Source organism: Phyllostomus discolor, chromosome 6 (assembly GCF_004126475.2).
Source record: "Phyllostomus discolor isolate MPI-MPIP mPhyDis1 chromosome 6, mPhyDis1.pri.v3, whole genome shotgun sequence".
Classification (NCBI taxonomy): Eukaryota; Metazoa; Chordata; class Mammalia; order Chiroptera; family Phyllostomidae; genus Phyllostomus; species Phyllostomus discolor.
Genome location: NC_040908.2, coordinates 68,539,950 through 68,567,103, shown reverse-complemented (window position 1 = coordinate 68,567,103; position 27,154 = coordinate 68,539,950). Strand labels below are relative to the sequence as shown.

At 41.5% G+C, this 27,154-nt stretch overlaps 1 protein-coding gene across 3 annotated transcripts in view; it reads left to right on the top strand.

Moving 5' to 3' along the window:
* The window catches only part of VWA3B (von Willebrand factor A domain containing 3B), a 199,950-nt gene that overhangs the window by 34,278 nt on the left and 138,518 nt on the right, over nt 1–27,154 (top strand). For 2 of the 3 annotated variants that reach the window (XM_036030068.1, XM_036030069.1), the window contains exons 5-7: nt 1,445–1,604; nt 8,622–8,791; nt 13,227–13,342. In XM_036030068.1, the coding sequence (XP_035885961.1) occupies nt 1,445–1,604; nt 8,622–8,791; nt 13,227–13,342 (446 nt within the window). Of the gene's footprint in view, nt 1–1,444; nt 1,605–8,621; nt 8,792–13,226; nt 13,343–27,154 lie in introns of those variants that run through there. The other variant, XM_036030070.1, reaches the window with a different exon arrangement.

The window sequence follows — 27,154 nt, the reverse complement described above, 5'->3', positions numbered from 1 at the left end:
AATTAGGAGAGATGTGAAAACATCCTTTTTCAATGCAAGGCAAGGCAAAAAATATAAAAGTACAAATCATGTTGAATGTATATTTAAGGCCATAAAAATCCCTTCATTCGTTTTAGATTTTGGCTTGGATAATGAATTCAAATTCATCACCGATTTTACTGGTTTTCACACTGAGGTTGCAGCTCAAGTTGATCTCCCATGGGTTCACCCCTGGCTTTGTAGAATTTCCCATATTTTGGAGGTTTCACAATCAGTCATTTATGGGTTCTTGGATTTGAGAGGATTTGTACCACAGGGCCAACTTCCTGTGTGGAGTAGTGGCTCACCTCCCTGACAAGAAACATCTGGAAGGGGGGCTTCTTCCTGAGTTTTTCTTTTTAAAAATAAATTATTTTCAGCTAAATAGATGACATCTTGGGGATGCTGCCTAATTGTGTTCTACCCCAGGTTCCCATTTCTGTTCCAGATATATAACTGAAGGAACTAAGTACTTAAGTCTGCAACACTTCAGCTTTCTTGGAAATGTATGCTATACCCAGATTCTCTACCTAGAGGGACACACGTGTGAGGCTGCCTGTCCCTGGAGGTGGGCTCCGAGAGACAACTCAGGACAATTCATTTAGTCCAATGATTTTCAACCTTTTTCCTCTCATAACACACATAAACTAGTTACTAAAATGCTGCAGCACACCAAAAAAATATATTTTTGGCTGATCTGATAAAAAATTGGTATAATTTTGATTCATTCATACTAGACAGCTATTGTTGTGTTGGCTGTTTTCATTTTTTAAATATATTTTTGATCCTCACCTGAGAATATATCTATTGATTTTAAAGAGAAGAGGGGGGGTTTGGAGAGAGAGAAACATTGATCGGTTGCCTCTTGTATGTGCCTTGTCAGAGGATCAAACCTGCAACCTTTTGGTGTATGGTACAACACTCTGACTGACTAAGCCACCCGACCAGGGCAGAACAACACGATTTTTGATCCCAAAATGTCACTAATGGGAGTCTTTCAGAACAATGAAGACAATGTAATAAGAGAACTAGAAGTAAAATTTTAGAATAATAAAATTATTGCTGATTTGCAAATATTAAGGCTGTGAGTTCTTGTAAATTTACTAGTAATAGAAGATAGTCATATAAACCTGACTGTTTATGAAAACAACTTCCCTTTATAATTTTAAAGCACTTCATAATGTTTGAAATTTTCTGTTCTCCTATAAACATTGTTTTCGCAAATCCAACTGATGGAAGATAATCATATTTTGGAAACCTGCCTCAAAACCAATAGTTTTGTTGATAACTTTCAGAGGGCTGGGAGCTGATTTTTTCTTCCAGCTCGCTGGTGACATTAAGGGGCTTACTGCTCATAGCTGTGAGACTGAGGGCTGACAGCTGTGCTAACCACTGCCCAGTGACAGCCCCATGCAATTCCTTTCAGGGCCTCTCAAGAGCCTGTGAAATGGCAGGAAAATGCTGCTCCTGTGATGGAACAATCCATAGCTGCTGCCATCAGTTGGGTTGAGAAACTGACCTATGAGCAGGCTCTAAGCCCGACTAACCGCCTGGATGCTCTGCTGGAAGCTGGGAAAGACAAAACTGTAAGTGTGTATCCAGGGCTTACCTCAGGTTACAAAGTAGCTTCAAGCTTATTTCTTCAAACTCAATATCCTAATACTGCCTTTTAGCTGATCTTGGTCCCTTCCCAGTGGCATGCCACAGGGGCGGCAGGCATCATGGGCATTAAAGAGTTCCATAAGTCTTAATCCTATTGACCTCTGAATTTGGAACCTAGTAAGAAACAGATGACAGGCCCCAGGCAGGGATTAAAATTGCAGCTTTGGTGATGGCAGAGCTGGACCGAACAAAATGAGACTCCGTAACACCTGTCCTCTGGGACTGCCTGTCTCGGCTTCCTGGTGGGGTGATTGGGGTCAGCCCTCATTTAGCCACTACCAGGATAGCCACATGCTGCTCATAGCCACTGAGCATTGAGAAAAGACAGGGTATTAGGCCATAGTTCTGCATCTCTAATACTTTAATTCCACTCTTGCTCTCCTGACAATTAGATGAATCAGGTAACTCTTATAGGGGGAGAGGTTGGAAGAATCCTCATAGAGCCCTTAGAATAAGGAAATAGGGCTACCCAACATCTATGTTCTGGACCTTTCCTACACTTCCTCTTCTTCACAAATGGGTCTGTCATGTGCTTTTGAAGGTGAAGTATATCCATGCCAATGATTCATCCATTTTCAAATGTTAATGTGTTCACATATGCATTTTGATAGGGACTTTCTGGAAATAAAGATTAATCTGGAAGAAGAAGCTAACATGGTGGTGTTTTATGTGTCTTTTAGCCACAAGAGTATGTGTTTTTGTGAGTGACTATAATGGTGGGACTGTTAAGGGTAGTGGCAAGCCAGAGAGGAAGTCCTCTGGGTAGGTGGGTCCTTTTATTTGCCTCAACTCCCTGTGTGGGGGTAGGTCCCCATTCCTTTGAGATTCAGCTACTTAATTAATACCTATTAATTAATGTTCATTAATATTTAATTTCTTTGTCCACCCTGGAATCTTGGGAATTCTGTAGATTTCAAGCTTTATTCTGCTGCATTAAGAAGTCCCTCTTGAGCAAGAAGGCCATGTGCTGGCACCTTGAAAGGACAGTCCCCAGTGGTCACCAGATTGTGTTTATTGATACTGAGGATGATGGTTTAAAATTCAGAACACATTGTTTATCCTTACAAAGCCAGAAGAGCAAATGTTTCCCATTAAAGAAGAACAAAATACAAGCTACTTTGTTCTATGGCCTTTCAAGCTTGTCTTTACATCTGTAAAATCTCAAGTGTCTGGACACTGTAATTAGCATTCAAGAAATGGAACATTTCACAGGCTTGTGTGTGTGCATGCACATGGGTGTTTTCTTTCTTTGTTCATCTGGCTTCCCTCATCATAGCTGACTCTGACAACTTGACATGACTGTAAGATTTCCCAGTGACCTTGATTTTCTATTTTATTTACCTCTGGCTTGTGCCTCATCTTTCTCTGGGTTTCATTCCCAGCCCAGGAAATATGGAACATATTTTAGTGAGTTCCAGGGAAGTCCAATAGAAGAGAGAGAACCCAGAAAGAAGCTTACAGGCACTGATCATCAAATGCCATGTGAAAACTCTTGAGAAGATACTGGAGTATGGCGAATGCAAAACACATTTAGGCTGGTGTGTTCCTCCACCTAGAGCTTTATCTGGGTGTGATCTCAAGGAAAATCTTCTAAATACAACTGCCTCATACATTAAAATGCCATTCCCTATGTTTTCTGGGGAGTAACAAAGCCTGCATGTGTGTTTAGGGCAAGTGGGGAGGAGAATGGATCTTCTGCTCTGTGAACCTCATGTCCACCCAGTGAGATTTAAATTGATCCATGTCACTGCCATGTGCTACGAATAGAAAAGATTGAAGGCTTAAGAAACTAGAACAATAAAGCTAAACACCCAGACTTTTCCTTCTGATGATAACCTGCTTTGGGTTAACATCTCTCATGAGTGAGTCCTGAGAGGAACCAAAAAAGTGAGCATTGACTTAGGTCCAAAGATTAACAGAGAAGTTGGGTTTTTGTATCAGGTCCTCTGCAGTCTTGCAGAGGGAAGACTGCCTGATGTGCTTGGTTACAGTGAAGAAGGATGTTCAGAGGCCACTGGCCTCCTCCAGGACTGGACTTTGTCACCACAAGTAGGCCAACTATATAGAACAGAGGGGGATGACTAAGTGTAAACCTTCAAGTCCAGAGGAGCTGAGCAGAGTTGAGGAGTCTATTTAAATCTCTAATCATGGCATATGAAGAACACTGTAGATGGATGAATTACTGTTGTATCCTGTGGGAAAAAATCTGGTTCCTGAGTAGGACAGTTTGTGGGGTACTGAGGAAATGTTCGGCAGTTTCCAGGGGCTAGCTTCAGTCTCAGAGCCCAGGTGTGCAGTTCAGCTCTGGATTTCTGCTCTGCAGTATACCGTGGTCCCTGGATATGTCTTTTAGGAAGTTGGTGGCTTCCTTGGTCTTTATGAGGAACAGGTGTTGTGCCAGGATGCCCCAGAAGGCCTACTGGTCCAGGATGTGAGGGGTATAGATTGATGATCTCAGCTGCCTGAGGAGGCTAACCAGGGTGCTCTGCCTCTGCTTTCAACAGAATGCCACCTACCCAGAGAGCACCTGTGTTTCTCTGTTCTTTCAGCCTCTCTCATCTATCTGATAGACACAAATTTGTTTACTTTTTTTCTGGAAGACTAACTGGGTGAATTAGAGATAGACCCACATGATTCCGTAAGGATCCTTCCCCACTGGACAGTAAGCTGAAGGACTGGCCATATCAATCACAAAGTTGACATTTCATTTACTTCCTTGAGGTGGTGCTGGCAGGCATCAGATCTTTTCACCTTTGTATCCCTAGCAATGGCAGTGCCTAGCAAGGGCTCGATGAATCTTTGTTGAACACTGAAGGAACAGAAAGGAAATACTTTGACATTCTTGAGTTTGGGGGCTAGAAGTGTGTCTAAGCGAGTTTCATCCCTAAGCTATGGTACATATTTGAGTTTTTTGAATTGAAGGGGTGTGGTCTGTGTGGGACCAGGCGGGTGAGTTTGCCGAGCCTTGTGTGACTCTGGTAGGGACAGTGGGTAGACACAGGGACATTGAAGCCTGGAGGCCAGAAAGTTAGTGGTGGTCAAGGATGTTAAGATGGATCTGAGAAGTGAGCTGGATTAAGACCATAGGGTAGCCTCTGCTGTAAGGAGAATCAGAAAATCAAATTTGCTGAGCCAGGAAAGGGGGCACAGGGAGGATCTAGAAGTTCGATTTAAGGTCTGGGTTGATTAAAACTGTAGTGGTCAAAGTTGTGTGAAGAACAAGAAAGAATTCTACTAGACCTCTGGTTGCTGTTCTGCTCAACTTTCATTTTTGCTTCCTTGTGGAGTGGAGATATTTAGGTCCAGGGTCCTCATGGCTTCTAGAGCAGCAGGCAGCCAGAGAGAAAGCAGCCTCTCCAAGTCTGGTCCTTGTTTTCCACCAAACCTGTGGCTGGGAAGCTGTTCAGGATTCCTTGGCCAAGCAGAATGCAGGTTACTGTGGGAAGCTACTGGACAAATGGTCCAGGCAAAATAAGACATTTTAAGTGACTACAGAAAGGCTTTACCCTGTTTTATGTAGTATAAAGTGGCAAGAATTTGTGACTTACAGTAAAATAGCTGAATGTAACATATTGTCCATGTCTTGTGTTATCAAATTCAGTGCAAATCAGCTTTTAGGGAAATACTGATCAGTGAGGAAGCTGCTCCTGGTCCAGGCTGCTGCTGATTGTCCAGACTGGCCCTTGCCTCAAGGAGCTCAGAGGTGCTGGTTAGGGGTGTGGGTTCCCAGGAGAATAAGTCCCTGAGTCAGACGACCTCCTGGACCCAGCTTTGGTCAGTGATGTTGCTATCAGGTGGTCGGAGCCGAGGATGGTGTGGGAGCCAAGGAAGTGAAAATGGTTTCTGGTCTCTGGCCACTTTTGTGTCCTATGATCTTGCTTTCATAGTTCTGGGAATGCATGTTCATCTGCAATAGGTGACCAGCCTTGCTGTGGTGAGGTGACACAGTGAGTGAAGTGGTGGTCAGGTAACCTGGCTTTACTAGCTGCAAGACCAGGTCAGTTAACCTGTCTAGGCCTCATTTTCTTCATCTGTAAACTGGGCATGAGAATAAGAATTCATATTCCATAGGACTCTTGTGAGTGTTGAATAAAATAATTCATGTTAGCTTATCATCCCAAATAGCAGATGGCCCCAGAGCCATTTCACTTTAAAAGGCATTTTGCCAGTTTGGGGAGGGGATAGTGATAGGTAGCATGCTTATCTTCCTCTATGTTTTTCTCAATGTCATTCTGTGAGCAGAAAGGAGAGGCATGAAGGCAGGGTGCAGGAAGAGAATGGGAGTGGGATAGGCAGTCTCAATGGAAAGCATGTCCCAGGAAATTTGTAGCACAGATAACTGTGAGTTGATTAGAAACACAGGCAATTAAGAAGCTGAGTAATAAGCTTTAATGAATACCACTATAGCCTTAGTAAATGAAAGAAAATCCTGAGTCATTGCTAGCTACAACAATTTTTAGTCTGATGAAACCTCGAGGGAAATCCATTTCTGTACAAAGGTTTTCAGACTCTTGGGTTATAGCCAGAGCAAAGAAGCTGAGTTTGCATGATGTGCAATAGAGCTACAGGGTGTCAGAAGCTGCCTACTGACCACCTAGAGATGTTTGTCCTCACTCACTTCCCTGTGGAGCTAACAAACCCAAGAAAGTACCTCTGTGTCTGTACCCCTGTCTCAGGCCATGTGTGAATTTAGATCCTTATGAGAGGATGGATCCGTCTCTGTTCAACTTAGGCACCAACACAGCTGAAGCACTGATTACTAACAGTGCAGTTCAGTGGCATCTACTTAATACATCTTACACAGGGTAATATATAACACCAGGGTAAAAATGGAATTAGTGCATTTGCTGGAGGTTCAATATTGTTCCTCCAGCAAATGCACTAATTCCATTCCATTAGTGCATTCCAAATGCACTAATTCCATAAGGAATCTGGAGAACACTCTCTTCTTTCTTAGATTTTTTTCTGACACTTGGGTGGCTGGCTGAGAGAATGTACAGCTTCCCTCAATCTTTACCTCCCATTAGTCCTTTTATTTATTTATTTTAATAATAATATGTTTTTAATAGTTGTTCAAATACAGTTTTTTGTCCTTTACTCCCATCCCAGACCACCCACCCATCCCTCCCCACCTCTCTCCCATTTCCACCACCCCTAGTTTTTGTCCTTTATATTTGTTCCTGTAAACCCTTCCCGTTCTGCCCTGAAATTCCCTCCCCTCTCCCCTCTGGTCACTGTCAGCCTGTTCTCTGTTTCAGTGTCTTTGGCTATATTTTGCTTGTTTATTTGTTTTGTTGTTTAGGTTCCTGTTAAAGGTGAGATCATATGGTATTTGTCTTTCACTGCCTGGCTTATTTTGCTTAGCATGCTGCTTTCCAGCTCCATCCATGCTGTTGCAAAGGGTAGGAGCTCCTTCTTTCTTTCTGCTGCACAGAATTCCATTGTGTAAATGTACCATTAGTCCTTTTAAAATCAGGGAGCTGGTGTGAAAAGGCCTGAAAGAAGACGCGGGGGTAGGAGGTAGGGTGGACATAGGAAGCTCTTTTGTGCCCAGCTGGAGGAGAGTTGTTGCTGCAATAGCCTGGTCCCAGCTCCCACTGTGGTCTTCCAATTCCCAGCCTGCATCCTCCACCACCCTGCCCCCACAGGCTCCTGGGGCACACAGCTGCCCAGCTACTGCCAACAGCGTAACCAGTTGGGGAGCTGACCATAATCCCATCTCTGTGCAGGTGGGTGTAAAGCCAAGGTTTGAGATCTAGAGGAGATCATTGATGGTTTACCTTTCACTATCAAGGATCTGTGATTAGAGCACAGAGACTCTTGTAAATCTTAAAGGGATAGGACATCTATTTATCCCTTAAAACACAACACATTTGCTGGGTTTTTATCTCCCGGTATCTATGGACAGTAGATTTAGGTGTGTCTAGACTAGGTTTACATAATATGTAGTCCTGGCTCTCCCTTGGCTTTTATTTTCTGAGATTTATATACATAAGTGTAAGTCACCTTGTTTAAACCCAGTCATGAGGGAAACTGCATTCCTTGTGTTCATTAAAATCACTTGCCCAAGGTTACAAAGCTCTTGAGTGGGGGTTGGGAGCGGGGGACAAATACCAGGGAAAGCAAATCCTGGGAAGAACAAGGGTGTCTTGGTTGCCATAGCACTGTTATCATGGGGGCCCTTGATGGGGGGAAGGTAGTTGACATCATCTACATTAGTCAGGGAGCTTTGTGGGATTGCCTCTACCTGGTGAGGTATGCATCTTTCAGATTCCTGGTTGAAGGTTGGTTGTGTGTGTGTGTGTATTCTGACACAGGGGTAGTTCATTCTCTCATTCTTGTCATGGCTTGGCATGGCAGCGAGAGACAAGGTCCTGTGAGTGGACCTGGCACTTAACCTGCTGTGTGAAGTTAGGACGGCCTCACCTCCCCAGGCATTTGTTTCCTTGTGACATGAGGCCAGAGGGTGAACCAACTGGGAATATGCCCTTCTGCCACATTCTGCCTCAGACTGAGGACAGAGGAGTTGGACTGTAGAATTCTGGCTTCACCAAAGGGAATGGCTAATAAGCTGCCTAACCATGGAGGCTGTGTGTCTTCATATTGAAAACAGCTGTTCCTGATCTGTGTGACGTATTTATGGGCTCAGAGGAAGCTCTTTCCCAAACCTGCCAACTATATCCTTCCCTGTGCTACCCAAGACTATGACCACTAGACCACCACCAACAGACCTCCTTGGCACCAGGCCTTGAATTCTTCACTTCCTGACCTTGGTCCCCAAATGTCTTCACAAAACATTGAGCAGTGCTGCTATCCTTTCTGCTCCTCCCTCTCCCCACCACTTTTAAAAAAATTCTGTCATGTAGAAAGTGTATTACCATCGAGTCCAGGACAAGGCTAGGGCATGTCAGGAGGTAATTGCTACTACTACTGTTTTGCAGACTGAATCCATTTACTACTTTGTGGTGGGGGACATTCCTGAGGAATCCAAGAAGCTTCTCCTCCAGAGGTCTTTGGAGATCCCATGTCCTGTCTGCACTGTGTCCTTCAATGCCAGAGGAGAAGAAACTATAGCCTTTTTAAAGAATCTGAGTGTCAGGACCCACGGCAGGTAGGTAGAAACATGCTCTGAGAGACTTCGAGTGAGCTGCCTGCTTCCACAAGATCAGCAGTGGGTCCTGGGTTCTTCGTGGTCCTAACCAATGTGTGGCTGTGTTTGTCTCATCTTTCCAACAATCTTTAGACTTCATGCATCTTTTCTCCTCTACCCTGTATTCATCTTGCTATTTTATTTTCTGTAATTCAGATGCTTGAACATGGTGGGACCTTGCTGGCCTTGCAAAGACTGCCCCTCCCAGGGCTAGCTAATTCCCAAGGAGAGTGAATGACTCCCCTGGGAGTACAGCTTTCATGTGCAAACTAACTGATCTAGAGCCTAAAGCTCGCCTGAGGACCTCTATCAGCTCAGAGCCAGATGCCAGAAAAGCACCTCAGAACTCGCTGAAATTATTCAAATGTAGCCAATCCTAAACCTGTTTACTCTGCCTTATCCATTCCTTCCTGCAGAATCCACAACACAACTCTTGCTCATGTTGTACCCTTGTTTCCTCTGCCTCCTGACCTGCCCTGGTGCTTCCCTGTGTGGCCCTGGGTGGGGTGGTAGGGCCCCTCCTCTTGGGTACTGTCTTAGTCAGTTCTGGCTGCCATAACAAAGTAGCACAGACTGGGGGGCTTAAACAACAAAAATGTGTTTGTCACAGCTCTAAAGGCTGGAAGTCCAAGATCAAAGTGCCTGCTAATTTATTTTCTGGTGAGAGCTCTCTTTCTGGCTTGTTGCCTTCTTGCTGTGTCCTTTATAGTGGGGGGAGAGAGAGAGAGGGAGAGGAAGAGAGAGAGAAGCAGGGGAATCGAGAGCATGCAATCTCTCTGGTATGTCTTTTTTAAAAGGATACTAATCCTATAGGATCAGGACCCACCCTTAGGACCTCATTTTATTACTGGACAGGTGTCCTGGCCCTGAACAGGTCTGCGTAAGGCCGGATGGTAGTGTGCGGGTTCTTGATTTCATGCAGGAAAGATTTCACAACATTTCAGGTGACTTTGAGGACATGTTTATTAAAGCTGGGGACCATGAAACAAGGAAGGGCTTAGTGCAGAAGAAGCAATGGGAAATAACTAGGCAGGGCTGCTTTGGCTCTTTAGAGATGTTATGGGAAAGAAGTGAGCCATGGCAGGGCTGCTTTAGCTCACTGAGAAGCCAGAGAAAAAAAGGCCTTAGAGATAGTTCCACGGGTTAGCCCAGCACATGTTGCTGCTGTCCATTGCTCCCCTGGTTGCAGGTCTTAGGGACCCTTAGAGTTTAGGAGTTGCATGCCTATGGGGAAGAAGAGGGGAAAGGGAAAGGTATGGGCGTGCTCCTCAGAGGGACAGCTTGCATGCTGTGTCCTCTGTTTTGAGGGTTATTTGTTTATTTAGAGAAAGAGGAAAGGAGGGAGAAAGAGAGGTAGAGAGCCATCAATCCGTACACACTGCAACTGGGGACCAAACCTGCAACCTTTTGCTTTGCAGGACGATGCCCAACCAACTGAGCCACACTGGTCAGGGCTGTCTTGAGGGTTTTTATCTCTTTTGCAGGCAGGAATTTTAGGGGCAGTCTCAGGGGAAGATCCGATAAAATATTCACCAGCTTTTCAGGTGTGCCCTTTCAGGGTCCAGGTCTCCACTGAATTGTTGACACCAGGGCAGGGGATCATTCATCAGTGTAGCTGGTCCTGATATCAGCCATGGTCCCACGGTCGGCTTGTCTGATTTTCTGGGCCTGGAGCTGAAACACAACTGAGATGTCAGCACCTCATTGTCCTGGGGGCTTAATGCTTAAGGGCTAATCTCCAGCCCGTTTGTTTGTTCTACCTCTAAGGAGGGATGCATCTAACCTGTGGGACTATCAACATTCCAGGGGAGGAAAAGTCTGGGGAGGGTCTGAGCCTCCTGACCTGTGATATGAAAGGTCAGGGGGTCTAAACTGTATGACCTGAGATATGCTAGGGGAGGAAAGGTTACCTGTGGCAGGGGCGAGTGAGGTCTTGTTTTCCCAGTTTTTCCCATTGCTAGGCACCTGGGGTTTTCTGCCCTGGTGGCCTTCTATACTTGGTCCATCATTATTGCTCTGCTTACTACAAATCATTTTATGGGTTAAGGCTTCAACATATGAAAATTGAAGGGTGGACACAATTCAGTTTATAGCAGGAACTGTGAGTACCAAACTATATTTTCAGTTACAGTTAAACTGATCTGTTGGCCTCATCATATCTGAATAATAATGAAACCTACATTTTAAAACATGTCCCACAGTGCTGTCTGTGTAAGTTCAAACTCCTTATGGAGAAAGACCAGCTGCTTATGTGATTCCAGGAAGAGTGACTGCATCCTTTCCTAAGTTAGCCTGTCCGAAATGAATGCAAAGCCTGCTCTTGAGTATTTGTTCTCAAATTGAGTTGCTCAGTATATTTGTGTGGGGAGTTTGTTAATCATTTGGATGTCTCGGTTTCACCTTGCAAGCTGATTCCACGTAATACAAGGGAACCTGGGAATATGCACTTAGCCCTTGATTTTGCATAAGAACTACTAAGGGAGCTTGATTAAAATGCAGATATCGAGGCTGCAGTCCCAGAGATATGGAAAGCCAGGGACATAGTTTTTCACAGAATCCCTTATGATTCTGAGGAACATGGCTCTGGCTGCTCTTAAAGCAATTTAAAGTCTTCCAACATCAGGTAGTTGGCCACCATTCTCGGCTTCTGAGCCCCCAAATACAGAAAGGGCACACTGCCCCACTTTTGCTGTTGGAGACAGATAAAGGCAACTGGCAGGGCCATCTTTCTTGCTTGTCCTCTTCTTGGGGCCTGTGGGCATTTCCTCTGGGCAGGTGAGAGGTCAGGCAGTAATTTAACAGGGAGTTCACTCTGACTTTTAGTGCTTTAAATGTTAACAATTTACCATAGCATTTCAGCTCCAGATCTTTAGGCCATGCACCATGGAGGTCTGTAGAAGAGGATGAGGTATAGACAGCGCTCCTGTCCCTGCTCTTGCCCAGGACAGTGAGCCCACCCACAGCCAGCGTTGCTCCTCCTCCTTACTGTGCCAGACCTCTGGGGTTCCTAGTAGGGCTCTCTGCACTTTGGCTGTTGAGCCCCAGCTCAAGTGCAGTTATTATCCAACTGTAAGGGCATGTCCTGAGCATCTCAGCTGCAGGGGGCCTGAAGTCTGCATACCCTGCACTGAAGGCTGTGTCTGGGCAGAGCCAACAGCCGTCAGGTGCAGTGCTGTACTCTGCAGGCTGTCCAAAGAGCCCAACTTAATGGTGATTTGCTTTGTGCACAAAAAGGGCTGTGTTAGCCAGAGGGAATGTCTGCCTTGTTCTCTTTTCCAATCTGGAGAACATGTCGGAGAGTAGAAAGTCTTGGGCACCAAAGGCCTTGGCACTCAGGGTGTGGGCCCTGCCAGGAAGAGCCTCAGTGTCTCTTCTCTGCCCTGCTAGCAAGCTGGCCATTTCTGCTCTGGATGAGGTCCCAGCAGGAGGCAAGCACAAGCAGATTGAGTCCATCAGCTTCATGAGGGGCCATCAGACAAGGTTAGCTTGTTCTCTGCCATCAAGCCATCATCCTAATGTCAGCTGGAACCCTTTAAAATTAGACAGGACTGAGGCTTTCCATGGCCCATACCTCTCCTCCCACCATCAATCCATCCACCCATCCATCCATCCTCACCTGTGCTTCAGGATTCTCTTTGTGTTGAATGAGTAGCAACAGGCCACCCCTGAGGGGCAAGGGAAGCATTACTTGGATAGCTCCTCTGACCACCTGAAAGGAATTTCCTGTGATTACTGACTGTTTGAATTCCAGATAAGTAACTTCAGGTGTGACTTAATCCACCACCCATGCACTACACCAGCACCCTCTGAGCTTCAAGCTGCACATGAGTCCTCTGGGGAGCTTGTTCAAGTGCTGGTTTGGACTCAGCAGCTGCAAGGGTGAGGGAACATGCACCTTAACCAGCTCCCAGTTCCTGAGGCTGCACTTGAGGAATCAGTCCCTACAAACCCATCCACACAAGAATTCTTTCCATTCATTCTATGTGTAGGTCCTAGAGAAGTGTGCATTTGCTGGGTTAAAGCAACTGCAGCCTGTCGGCAGTGAGCAGGTAAGCCCTGGTGCCTGTTGTCGCCTGCTCTCTGACTGCAGGGCTATGGGCACTGTGGAGCCACATTAGACTTGGCTTGTCAAAACTGGGTTGCCGTGATTGAACCCTGGGAACAAAGAATAAATATAAGCACAGGGTATCCAGGGAAGAAATACCATCTGGCTGAGCTATTACCCTGTAATAAAGAGAAGAGCCATCTGTTTTCTCCCTCCTCCCTGTCTCTCATCTGCGGGAACAGACAAGGTACAGGAAAGGTGAGGAAGAGCAAGTTCACAGTCTTGGGAGGCTGAATAGACATGTGCAAATACCACCTCCAGCCTAATGTTGCAAATTGCCTCACGTTTCAGGTTCCATGCGTTTGCAGAGAGAACAGAGTGTGTGGAATTTCCTGCATTCTCCCTAAAAGATGGTGACAGTGTAGTGACTTGGAATTCAAGGAAACTGAAAGGAAAACTCCCTCCAGGTACCTGGAATCAAAAAGAAACAAGCGTGTTTTGTATCTTAATTTCAGATGATCTTGTATCCTTGGAAATAAAGCACTAGGTAGGGACTAACTGTGTCTTGTATTATTTATGTGGTACGAGGGTAGAGTTCATGGATGTTAATAGTGAATTTTTCAGTTTAGCAACCAGTCATAAACTCATCACCCAGGGAAGTGATCTAAGTGATAGTGTTTACAAACTTGGGAAACTTCAGAGACATGGCCCCAGGGCCTGCCAGTACAGGATGCAGTTCTTGGCAGGGCAGAGCCCTCTGCTGCCCAGGCTAGCTGGATGCTGTGGTGAGGACACCTACACTTCCCTGGATTTTCTGCTGCCCTGAACTGCAGTGACAGCAGTGCTAATAGATGATGTACATGTAGGATTGAACTGCCTCTTGTTGGGGGCCAAGGTGCACAGGAACCCCTGCAGAGGCCAAATGAACTTCCCCTTTCATTCAAGAAATGTGATCAGAGAGTGTAACAGGCATAGAAAATGAAGCCACAAAGTCGGGGAGAAGTAGGGTTGTGGTTTGGAAAAACAGCACTAGACAGTTAGTCAGAAAGCCAAGACATGGGAGTTTCTTTGGGACTGGTGAAATTGCCAAGTGCCAGGCACTGATAACACACCACTGAGAGAAGCAGGGAAGGAGTTTCTTTCCTTCCTTGTTCCTGTGTGAGATGACAAAGGGGTAGTTAGACATCTGAGAAAGCCTACCCACCTCCACCTTCCTGTTCACTTTTAGTAATGGACAGAAGGATTTCTAGCTTCAATACGAGGCAAGAACAACTCTTTGGGAGCAGGGGAGAAGCAGCAAGATACAGCTGCTTAAAAGCTTCCTTTTTATGTAACAGTGTTACCAAGGCTCCCAGGGGAAGGCACTGGGACTGAGCAGAAGGCAGCCCTGTCAGATGGGGAAGGCGGTGGGCGGGGGGGGCGGGCAGTCAGGTGGTCAGGTGGAGATGAAGGCAGGGGGTGGATCACTAAGTGTGTATCCAAGACACACTTTGTGAATTCAGATTCTTAATGCCCCAAAGCAGAGCAGGGGATTCGTCCCAGTGGAACTCATGGAGGGCACTGCTTTAGGTAATAACCTTTGTGTTAATGGTGAGTTAGATATCTCCAAGAAATTGAGAAAATACCAGTTGATATGCAAGGTTGATGCTAATCTCAGATAAAATAATTCAGGATGTATACCATGCCTATTGAAAATAATTTACAAGATTAAACCTAGTGGGCAGTAGGTAAAGAATGTGAGATGTCACCAGCCCCACAAGCCATGTCAATCACTGTAAATAGGGTTTAATTTTGGCCTATGTATTCCTTATAAAGTTAGTTTAAAAGGCAACATAGGCTGCATAAGTACCTTACATTTTCAGTAAGTACTGTCTTCCAACCCTATGAAGCATACAAATTAAATTAGATATAAAAACGTTTTTCTTAGAATAAAATGTTCAGAGAATGGTATGCCATTCAGTGATCACATGTTTTGAATATGAGGAGTCCCAGATTTTAAATATGTGATCTTGCCTCCTCTATCCATCACAATGTCCCAGAAATGTGAACATTTCAAAGTCAACCTTTCCCACTCAAAAACTGCCCAGAAATCCTTGACTATTTTGTTTGGAAAATGTGTGGTTTCCAACCTCATCTGGAACCTCAGAGACAGGTCTCTGGTCTTTCCCTGATCGGTTCCCTCTCCCCATGTCCCCGTGATCTATTTCAAATAGTACATAAAGGATAGCCCTTATCTGGATGGGTTTTTTTTTGTCTCTCTCTGTCTTTTTTTTTTTTTTTTGCAGAAGAAGATATTTGTGTTTGCTTTTTCATTTTCATTTCCTCCATGATTTCTAGGAAAAAGGGGGAAAGATATTGCCTTATATATATGTTGTGTATATCCTGGAAGTAAAGGCTACATCTTAGAAATTTTAAGGTATGTTAAAGTGAGCTCTAAGACCAAACGTGAAACCTGGTATCTTCATCTGCTGTGTGGGAAGGACGGTCTTTCACTTTTCCCTGTTGCACATTTATGTGTTGCACATTATGTTGCCACTCACTGTGTTTATATCAAAAAAGTATCATTTGAACATATCTATTTTCAATTTCTCAGATTCCAAGAAAACATTTGATAGGTTGGTGTGAAATTCTAGTGTTTTAAAAGATAATATAATTTGTAAATATTTAAAAAATAACTCTCTCTGCAACCTCTCCAACACTTGTTATTTATTACTTTGTTTATGAGAGGTTGTGGAGAAAAAGAAACCCTAGTGCACTATGGGTGGGAATGCAGATGGTGAAACCAATGGAAAACAGTGTGGAATTTCCTCAGAAAACTAAAAGTGGAATTGCCTTTGGACCCAGCAATTCTACTGCTAGGATTATATCCCAAGAACCCTGAAACACCAATCCAAAAGAACCTATGTACCCCAATGTTCATAGCAGCACAATTTACAATACCCAAGTGTTGGAAGCAACCCAAGTGCCCATCAGTAAATGAATGGATCAAAAAACTATGGTACATTTACACAATGGAATTCTATGCAGCAGAAAGAAAGAAGGAGCTCCTACCCTTTGTGACAGCATGGATGAAACTGGAGAGCATTATGCTAAGCAAAATAAGCCAGACAGTGAAAGACAGATACCATATGCTCTCACCTTTAACAGGAACCTAATCAATAAGATGAATAAGCAAGCAAAATATAACCAAAGACACTGAAATTGAGAATAGGCTGACAGTGACCAGATGGGAGAGGGGAGGGGATTATAGGGGGAAAAGGTGAAGGGGTTGCAGGAACAATGGTAAAGGACACATGGACAATAGCCTGGGGAGGACAGGGGAGGGAGGTGGGGAAGAGTTGGGGGGAAAGGCAGAAAACTGTACTCAAACAACAATAAAAAATGTTTTAAAAAAACCTCTCATCTGTTTTTCTCTATTACATCAGTCATTTCCTAGAAACCATGATATAGCTTCTTATTATTAGAGAGCGATACAGTGTACTAACTTTCTAAATGTTTAATTTTTGTCACTTCAAAGAGTTTTTTTCTAAGATGGTTAGAGCTGGGGTGTGTGTTGCGAGGTGTATTACATACGTTAACTCATTTAATCTTCCCAACAACCATGTGAGGTGAATGATATCATTATCCCAATTTTTCAGAAGAGAAACAGCGTTGGAGTTATTTTCTGAGGTTACACGGCTGTTAAGAGGCAGAGCTGAGTCTGAGTTCAGGCCCATGGAAACGCTGCCTTACACTCTGCAGACATATTATAGACAAGATGGAAAATACAGAGAAAAAAGGAAGAGAAATATTGTTGCCACCCAAAGATTTTCACTGTTGAACATAGTATTTCCTTCCAATCTTCTCATTGCGTACTATTTTTAACAAATGAAGCATAAATGGTATATTATGTACCAATTTGGATATTGCATTTTCTACTCAATATTGTAGCTAGTATTTTTTCATGTTTCTAGAAAACTTTTGTAACTGACACTTTAAAATACATAACTTTATGAACGTGTTGCATAATTTTGCTAATAATTTTCTGTTCGATGTTTGGGTATTTTCTAATCGTTTTTGCTGTTATAGATGGTACAGCACTTATCTTTTTTGTGGTGTATTTCTTCCTGTATTTTAGATTTTGGGGGGATTGATTTCTCATAGTCAAAGTACTGGATCAGTATATCTGAATATTTGAGGTTAACTCTCACATTGAATTGCTTTCCAAAAGATGTTACAAGGCAAGTTAACTCACCTCAGAAGTGTGTGGGAAGACCCATTTCACTGAATTCAAGTTAGCATAAAAATAGGATCTTATTGTTTCCATTTGAATTTATTTATATACATATATTTTTATTTAAATTTACTAGGGTAATATTGGTTAATAAGATCATATAGGTTTGAAGTGCACATTTCAATGATATGTGATCTGCACACTGCATTGCATGCCCACCACCCAAAGTCAAATCATCATCTGTCACCATGTATTTGGACCCCTTTAGCCTTGACTGTCTTCCCACCCCTTCCCTATAGACAACACCATAATGTTATATGTAGCTTATGAGTTTCAGTTGTACATTCCACATATGAGTGAAATCATGGTTTTTGTTCTTTTCCATCTGACTTATTTTGCTTGGCATGATACCCTGAAAACCCATCCATGTTGTTGCAAATGGCAGTATTTCATCTTTTCTTATGGCTGAGTAGTATTCTGTAGTGTGTATGTACACACACACACACACACATACACGTAACACATCTTCTTTATCCAATCCTCTATCGAAGGACACTTCAGTTGTCTCCATGTCTTGGCTACCTTGAGTAATACTGCAATGAACATAAGAGTGCATATATCTTTGCAAATAAATATTTTTAATTTTTTCAGGTAGATACCCAGAAGAGGGATTGCTGGGACATATGGTAGCTCTATTCCTAATTTTTTGAGGAACCCCCATACTGTTTTCCATAGTGGCTGCACCAGTTTACATTCCCACCAGCAGTGAATGAGGGATCCTTTTTCTCCACATCCTCTCCAATAACACTTGTTATTACCTGTCTTGTTGATAATAGCCTTTCTAACAGGTGTGAGGTGGTATCTCACTGTAGTTTTTATTTGTATTTCCCTAATGGCTAGTGAAGCTGAGCATCTTTTTATACATCTGTTGCCATGTCTATGTCTTCTTGAGAAGTGTCTTTTCAGGTCCTCTACCCATTTTTTAATTGGATTGTTCATTTAGTGTGGAGTTGTATGAGTTCTTTATATATTTTGGATATTAATCCCTTGTCAGAGCTGTTGTTAGCAAATACCACTCCCATTTGATTGACTGACTTTTTGTTTTGTTAGCAGTTTCTTTTGCTGTACAGAAGCTTTTTAGTTTGATATAACCCCATTCATTTAATTTTGCCTCTACTTCCCCTGCTTTTGGGGTCAAATTCATAAAATGTTCTCCATAACCAAGGCCCATAAATTTAATACCTGTATTTTCTTCTATATAATTTGTTTCAGATCTTATATTTAAGTCTTTGATCCATTTTGAATTTATTTTTTTTTTGACTATGGAAACAATCTACTTTCATTCTTTTGCATGAGGTTTTCCAATTTCTTCAACACCATGTATTGAAGAGGCTTTTGTTTCTCTATTGTGTATTGTTGGCTCCTTTGTCAAAAATTATTTGCCCATATACATGTGGTTTTATTTCTGGGCTCTCAATTCTGTCCCATTGGTCTGTGTGTCTGTTTTTCTGCCCATATCATGCTGCTTTAATTATTGTAGCTCTGTAGTATAATTTGAAGTCAAGTAGTGTGATACCTCCAGCTTTGTTCTTTTTTTCTCAGGATTGCTTTGACTATTGGGGAGTCTTTCATGGTTCCATACAAATCTGATTATTTTTTTGTTCTATTTCTTTAAAAAATGACATTGGGATTTTGATGGAATTACATTAAATCTATATATTGTTTTGGAAAATATGGCCATTTTAACTCTGTTCATTCTTCTAATTCATGAATACAGAATATCTTTCCATTTCATTGCATCTTTTTCAGTCTCTTTTAATAATGCTTTGTAGACTTCAGTCCTTCACATCTTTTAAGTTTATTCCTAGGTATTTTGTTCTTTTGGTCACAATTTCAAAAAGAGTTTTATTTCATTTCTTTTTCTGAAGTTTCATTGTTAGTATATAGGAAAGCAGTGGATTTTTGTACATTAATTTTGTATTCTGAAACTTTGCTGTATTTGTTTATTGTTTGTATTAGTTTCTCTGGTGGAGTCTTTAGGACTTTCTATTTACAGAATATGTCATCTGCAGAAAGTGACACTTTTACTTTTTCATTCCCAGTTTGATTCCTTTTATTTCTTTTGCTTTCCTGATTGCTCTGAATAGGATTTCCAGAACTATGCTGAGTAACAGTGGTGACAGTAGGCATCCTTGTCTTCCTGATTTTATGGGAAAAGTTTTCACTTTTTCAACATTGAGAATGATATTAGCTGAGTGTTTGTCATATATGGTCTTCATTATGTTGAGATACTTTCCTTCTATATCCATTTCATTAAGTGTTTTAATCATAAATGGATGTTGTATCCTACCAAATGCTTTTTCTGCATCTATTGATAAGATCATATGATTTTATCCTTTGTTTTGTTATTGTGTAGTATTACATTGATCAATTTGCATATGTTGAACTATCCTTGTGCTCTTGAAATGAATCTTACTTGATGTGATATGCTATTTTTAAAATATATTATTGTATTTAATTTGATAATATTTTGTTTAGGATTTTTGCATCTGTATTCATCAGAGATATTGGCCTATCGTTTTCTTTTTGTGTGTTTTCCTTGCCAGGGTTTGATATCAGGGTTGTGTTGGCCTCATAAAATGTGTTAGGCAGTATTGGCCCTTCTTCAGTTTTTTGGAAGACCTTGAGAAGGAGAGATATCAAATATTCTTTGAATGTTTGGTAGAATTCACTAGTGAAGCCATCTGGTCCTGGACTTTTATATGGGGGGAGGTTTGTTTTATGGTTGTTTCAATTTCGTCACTGATGATTATTCAATTAGATTTTCTAATTCTTCATGATTCAGTCTAGGAAGGTTATATATTTCTAGGAACTTACCCATTTTTCTAGGTTATTGAATTTGGTGGCATATAGCCTTTCATTGTATCTAGTTTGATTCTTTATATATCTGTGATATTTGTGGTAACTTCTCTTTCATTTCTGATTTTGTTTATATGAGTCTTTTTTTTTCTTAGTGAATCTAGCCAGGGGTTTGCCAATTTTATTAATCTCTTCAAAGGACCAGCTCTTTGTTGTATTAATTTTTTGTATAATCATTTTGTTCTTTATTTCATTCAGTTCTGCCATAATTTTTATTATTTCCTTTCCTCTGCTGTCTTTGGGTTGCTCTTTTTCTTCTTTTTCTAGTTCTTTAAGATGTAGTGTTAGGTTGTTTACCTGGGATTTCTCTTGTTTCATGAGATAGGCCTGTAATGATACAAACTTCCCTCCTATTGCTGCTTTCACTGCATCCCAGATGTTTTGATATGCTGTATTATCTCCTTTGACCCAGTCAGTTTTTAGTATTAGTATGTTGTCTAATCTCCATATATTTTTGGCTTTCTTTATTTCCTTTTTGAAGTGGATTTCTAATTTCAAAGCATTGTGGTCAGAGAATATGCTTGATATGATTTCAGTCTCTTGAATTTGCTGAAGCTAGTTTTGTGACCCACCATATGGCCTAGCCTTGAGAATATTCCATGTGCATTGGAGAAGAATATGTAATCACACAAAACCCAAAACAGTGGCACATAACTTAAAAAAAGAGGAAAGAGGTATGGAATACCATCTTTATTTCTTTGATGAAGAAATTAATGCCAATTGTTAGTGAAAAGCAATAAATATTTTATACTTTTGTGAATTACCTGTTTGTCTTTTGCCCATTGATCTGTTGGGGTCTTGTTTTCCTTATATTGTGTGGACTCTCTATATTAATGACATGAACTTTTTGGTGTTATTACTTATGGATAGTTTATCCTAGTGATTGTTTTACTTTGACTTTGGATACATTTTATATGCAACCTTAAAATCTGCAATCCAATCTGTAAATCCTATAACTTTTGTGATTCTGTCTCTTTTCCATTTGATTATTTATGGCTTGAGTTTAAAACAGCAAAAGTCTTTTTGGTCCATCTAGATTTATTTTGAAGTATGATGTAATGTATAATGTAAATGGATGTTTTTCTCCAGTAGCACATAACTGTATTCACACCATTTATCTCTCTGGCTTTTTATAATATATTACATTCCCATGTGATAGGCTTGCTTCTGAGTTGTGTGGTCTCCTTCACTCCCCTTTCCCTTCTAGTTTTCCTCTTCTAGTGATGACCTTTGGCATTTATTTGTTTTTCTATCTTCCCTGTGTATTTCTTGTAGATATGAAAAAATGGGTTTGATATTTATTTACTTACCTTTATTTTTTATCATCATTTATCCCCCTATACCCTCTTCCAGCTCCACATATGCCCCCTTCCCCTCACCTTCCTCCCTTGCAAACACCACACCGTGGTCTGTGTCCATGTGTTTTTTTCTCTTTTTTTTTCTTTTTTGCTCAATCCCTCCACCTCTATCCCAGCCAGCTTGATAGTTCTTGAATAAACCTTTTGTGCAGTGTTGGACTGAACCTTTTAAGGGGAGAATGTGTGTATGCCTGATTTTTATGCTATCTTACTCAGTGTCTGCTCGTTTCCTTGTAATATCCATCGACATTTTAAGCTTTTTATTTTTTTACTCCCAATACATTTTACTTCCTTTCTTTTTTTCTTTTCTTCACTCCTCCCCCACCTTGTTCATAAGTATAGATTTGTGTAGTTTCAGCTGTACAATTTGAAAGGAAAACAAAAGATTGAGCTTAATCAGCAGTGTGCTTACTTTACTTTCCTTGTCAATGTACGTAAAGCCTTTAAACATTTAGAACAATAATATTGCATTTGCACAAATTAGCAAGTGGCAACTTAAAGAGTGATAAATATTCTCTAAAGTTCCCAGAGTCCTTTGGACTGTTCCAACTTAAATTAGTAGAGACTGGATAAATTAGATAAATGTATTGCTACAAATTCTGATTTTATTTAATTTTGGCACTTGATACTTATTGATAAGACATTTGTAGAAATTTAAATTTCTTATCATGGGTTTGATAAATAAATTATAATAGCATCTACAAATAAGTTAGTTATATATGAATTATGACCAACTGTTAGGCCTTACATTTTGGGGTGATTCCTTACATTAATCTCTTCTCATAAAAGGAAAAAGTAGTTGCAAACTGAGAGCATTTTTTTCTTGTTTCTTGCTTCATTACAAAGGCAAAAATGGATCCATCAAGTACAATCATTTATTTATTCTGTGCTTGCTTTGGATTCTTTTATGGTCATTAATTCCTTGGAAGAATTTCCCCTCAGATTGAATTTTTTCTTATTTGTTTTTCCAGGATTTTTCTTTTTAGGCGATAGAAAGCTTTTCCAGTATTTTGAGATGGGCACTGGATTGGTACATTAAATGGTACATTACATTAAAGTTTTTCTTGCATTACCTCCCAGGAGTTCATGGTCAATCTTCTTCACCATCAAGACTATTTAGAGAGAGGACAGGAAGGGCACTAAGTTTCATGGTATCTATTGTGTCAGCTCCATTGAGCACTTGTGCCTGTCCTCCTCAGGAATCAAGAGAAAATTGCCTCTAATCCATGATTCTGTGGTTAGGTGCTATCTAAAGGCCTTCCCCTAGGTTTCTAAGAACCTAAGGGGAGCCCTTTTGTTCCCCTTGCACTGCGGTGTTCTCTGTTTGCCTGCACTGAGTCTGGGGTAGCCTGGATGGAAATTTGTGCCTTCTATTTATTCCCTCCCACCACTCTCCTCACACACTGTTTTTTAGGTGTGATTTTAATAGATGCTACTGACCCTCTGAAAGTTGAGGAAAGACTAACATGCATCCTCCCTGTATCCACCTTTCTGTTTCTTCTTTTGTCTTTGGAAGCCTCTCACTATTTCTATTTAAGAGCAAAACATGCCATTGAATCTCCCCTCTTATCCCAATGACGATACTGAGCTTCTTGGACCTGTTGTTTATAGTTTCATCAAATTTTGAAAATTTTCAGCTATTATTTCTTGATCATAGGTCTACAGGTCAACTGCAGTTTGAGTACTCTAGGATGGATTTGTCTTCTTTTGACTAGTGCTATCCATGGTATATTTTTATTGTAGCAAATACCATGAGCACGACAGCCAAGCCAAACCATGCAGCCATAAATAAGGCCCCTGTTCATGTTACATCCACTAATATTCCATTGACCAAAACAAACCACATGACCAAGTCCAATAGTAGTGGGATGGGAGTCTCCACTCACACCAGGATGGAAAGGGAAGTAAATATTTGCTGAACAATAATGTAAGCTATCACAACCTTTTGTTCTTGTGTGATTCTTTTCTTGGCTTTGGGAGAGTATTTGCTGGACATTGAATCAACTTTGGAGTTAGACCTGGATTCAAGCCCTAGTTTTGCCACTAATTACTTGAGTGACCTTAGGCAAGTTACTAACCTTTCTGAGCTATGTTCACTCAGCTGTAGAAATGGACATAATAACATTTACCTCAGGTGGCTGTTAGGAGAAGTAAAGCAATGGCACACATGGAAATGTTTACTATAAAACTGGCATTTAGTTAATGTTAGCTTCTTTTTAGGACTCCAAATGGGCTTTTATTGTAGACATTGGTTCTAGAAAGTAAGATGATCCAGCAGCCTCTGTCATAAAGAACATTTTTAGTGTAGTCATGATACTAACCAGTTTATTCGCATGCATAAGATGGATGGGAACTGGACTTTGGAACTAGGAAGTGAATACTGTATTGTTAAATGTGTCCCAATGGGAGGAAGAGCCATGTTTAAGGTTGATACTAGGAGTAGGCCACTGGGACCTAGCTAGAGGAAATCAAGAGCATCTGCTCTTCTCCTGGAAGTGGTAAATAGGATTATACTGTGGGACCCTTTATGGAAATGACTTTCACTCACTTCCCTATTGTCAGGCTGGGCTGAATGACAGGCTTGAATGTTGTAGGAATATTTGTAAATTGGACATGGTAATTTTCAATCCTCAGAAGCTTTCAGATTGGGATGGGTTCTTCTGGTTGGGGGCTAGGTTATCCCCATCTTGGGAAAGAACTTGAACTGCTGGTGCTTTCCAGGAACTGTATCTCTAAGAGGTACAGTCCTAATCCTATGGTGAGCTACTCCTTAGGTTATGAAAGCCCTGTGGGCCTACAGTGAGGGGTTGGTTTTGTAATTTGGGGACTTTCTCTAAGGAAGGATAAAGGTATTTTATCTTTAGTTTGGTTCTTCATGTTTTATGCTAAAAATATTAATTGAACTGAAATTATAAAGTTTTTAATGAAGGCCTGGCATCAGGCTGAAAAAAAAAGAGGAAATAATTTCATCATTGATGTAGTTAGCCCAGCATTTGGACTCACTGGTGACGCTCACATGGACTTTAGATGGCCTACAGTGTCAGGCTCTTCAGGATGGGAAATGCAAGGTACTCCAGTGGTACGATGAGCGCCCAGGTGACAACATAGTCAGAGCTCTGAGCTCCCACTTCAAGCCAGGGCATTACACTTTATACTTGCGGAGAAGGAATAGAAGGAGGAGAGAAACTGCAGACAATTGGAGCACAGTTTTCACTTTCACATGTTTACATATTTTTTCATATATTACCAATGGAAACAGTAGCTTAGAACCCCCTCCTGATTCTAGGAGATCAATGTTGGACACCATGGCACTTTCACTTCTGGGCCCACCCCATTCATTCTGTCATCACTAATCAATCTATCCTTGCCCCTTTCCACTGAACCTGTACTGGCCATGACCCCTCCCAGCACAGCATGCTGACCAGCCCCTGCCAACAAAACAAAACTGGCAAATAAGGTTCGGTGTGCTCATGACCATGTTTTGCTTATGGGACATGAGAAAGGCTTAGCAATGAATAAATAAAAAGGAATATCAGGTAATACAAAAAAGTCCTGTTTCTGAGAGTATCTTTGCTTTTGTCCAAAGCAAAGATTTGATTTTCTCCTGGCAAAGATTTGATTTTCTCCTGGCAAAATGGTAGTAGAAAAGCTGCTCTATTCCACTACTATTATTAAGTACAAAAATGGTGTAGCTATAAAAATGTGGTTGATTCTATCTTTGGAAACTGCCTTCTTTTGTGTTGGTGGAGAAAAATGCATGGACTAAAACTATTATGAAACCAGATTTTCTTTTCTTTAACATACATTCAAACTGTTATGTTTAGAGAGAGAAAAAATCAAGTTGCATTCTTGGAATACACTTGTGATCTTTAATTAGATAGTTAAAGTTTACTGGCTCGTCACTTGACCTTGGCATTGCTACTTTGTTTCTAACCTCTAATTTAATTTGGAAGCACTGATGGGTGCCTGTTTGTAGCTTACTGACAGCAGGGAGCTCTCTCAGAGGTAGCTTGCCTTCTCTCTAGAATCCAGTTTAATTCAATCAGTGAAGCTGCACCAGCTGCACTTCCAAAATTGTTGCCACATTACAGTTGACAAGGCTGAGACTTTAATTATCTCCAAGGTCCTGTTCCCTCAAACAGTGGATTGCTTTGAATTTCTTTTTGCTGCTATGAGATGGTCATCTGGTTAGTTAACAAGCATTTATTAAACTCCATCTGTGTGCTTTAGAGCCTCACTGGGATTGAGGAGGAGATTTAAAAGTAATAAAAGGCAAGGTTCCTACTTAGGGAACCCCACACTCTTAGAATGCCAATTATACTTCTGCTCGATGCTTAAAAAGTTGCTCCTTCTCTTCATAACTCCAGAATACCAGTTTAGAACTTAAAAACTGTTCACATGCTCCTCTTCTCCCCTTAGCTTTCCCCTTAGTGCACACCTTCACCCAATGCATGTGAAGGTCTAGCTTCCCCAACCAGACAGTAAGCCCTGTTAAGGGCAGGGAACCTTATATTCCTTCCCAAACAGTGGCTGTGTATTCTGGGCTCCTGGTTTTATTCTCAACTCCTGACTGCAGTCCAGCCTCTCACCAGGACCCCCACCACTCACTGTAGCCCTCTCCTGGCACTGGGCAGTAGTGAGGTAGACTCAGGTCTTCTATGACCAATATAATCTCTTAGAATCATAGTGAAATAATTGAGTGATGCATCCTGCATCACCTAACAAAACACAAGGCATAGAGAAATCTCTCAACTTTTAAAAATTAAATTGAGTTACTAGGAAAAAGAAATAGTGAAGACTTCTGGTAACATTTGAAAAAAACTTGCTCTGCAAGCAAAATATAACCAGAGACACTGAAATTAAGAACAAACTGACAGTAACCAGAGAGGAGGTGGGAGGAGATAATGGGGGTAATGTGGGGAAGGGTTTTTAGGAACATCTATAAAGGACACATGGACAAAACCAAAGGGGATTAGGATCAAGGGTAGGAAGTGGGGATACCCGGGGTGGGTGGGGAGTGGTGGGGGGGAAAATGGAGACAACTGTACTTGAACAATAATAAAAAAAAGTTAAAAATTTTTTTTAAATGAGTGAAAAAATAAAGCAACCCCCCCCCCCAACAAAAACAACCTTGCTCTGATTTTAGAGTAAGAGATCCACTCCATGTTTGTTATTTGAAAGTCGAGCAGTGCTGAGCTCTGGGAATACAATAATGACAAAAGGAGGCCCCTCTCCTTCAGAAGCTTATGTTCTGAAATAGCCTATTCAGAAGTATCTGCCAGGAGTAGGGACATACCAGGGAGAGTGGTTATAAAAATGGATAAACATAGTTCTGTTCAGTTTGATGAGGGAGACAAACTGCAGGTAGTAGAGGTCCAACACTTGCACGCTCTCTGAGTTAATAACCCATCAGGCCTGTCCTGTGGGAACTGATATCCAGGGTAGATAGAATGCAGCTGAGCCAGCAGCTGTGTGCTGTTACTCACCAGAATGTCACTTTAGGCCCTGCTTTGGGGATATAGCTCAGCACTCATCATCAGAATTAGACTGGGTGGTTTACATCACAGGAAGAGATGAGTCTATATAGCCCCTTGAAGGTAACTGAAAACAACCAATATGTCTCAGCTGACATCTGCTGACGTAGATCTCACATTGTGAGAACTTAGGAACTTAAGGTTAAAGATAAACAGAGAATATTAAAAGCAACAACAGGAAAGGAGAGAGTTACCTACAAAGGTGTTCCCATAAGTATGGTGGATCCTGGCTGTCAAGATCTGTGTATGTTGTGG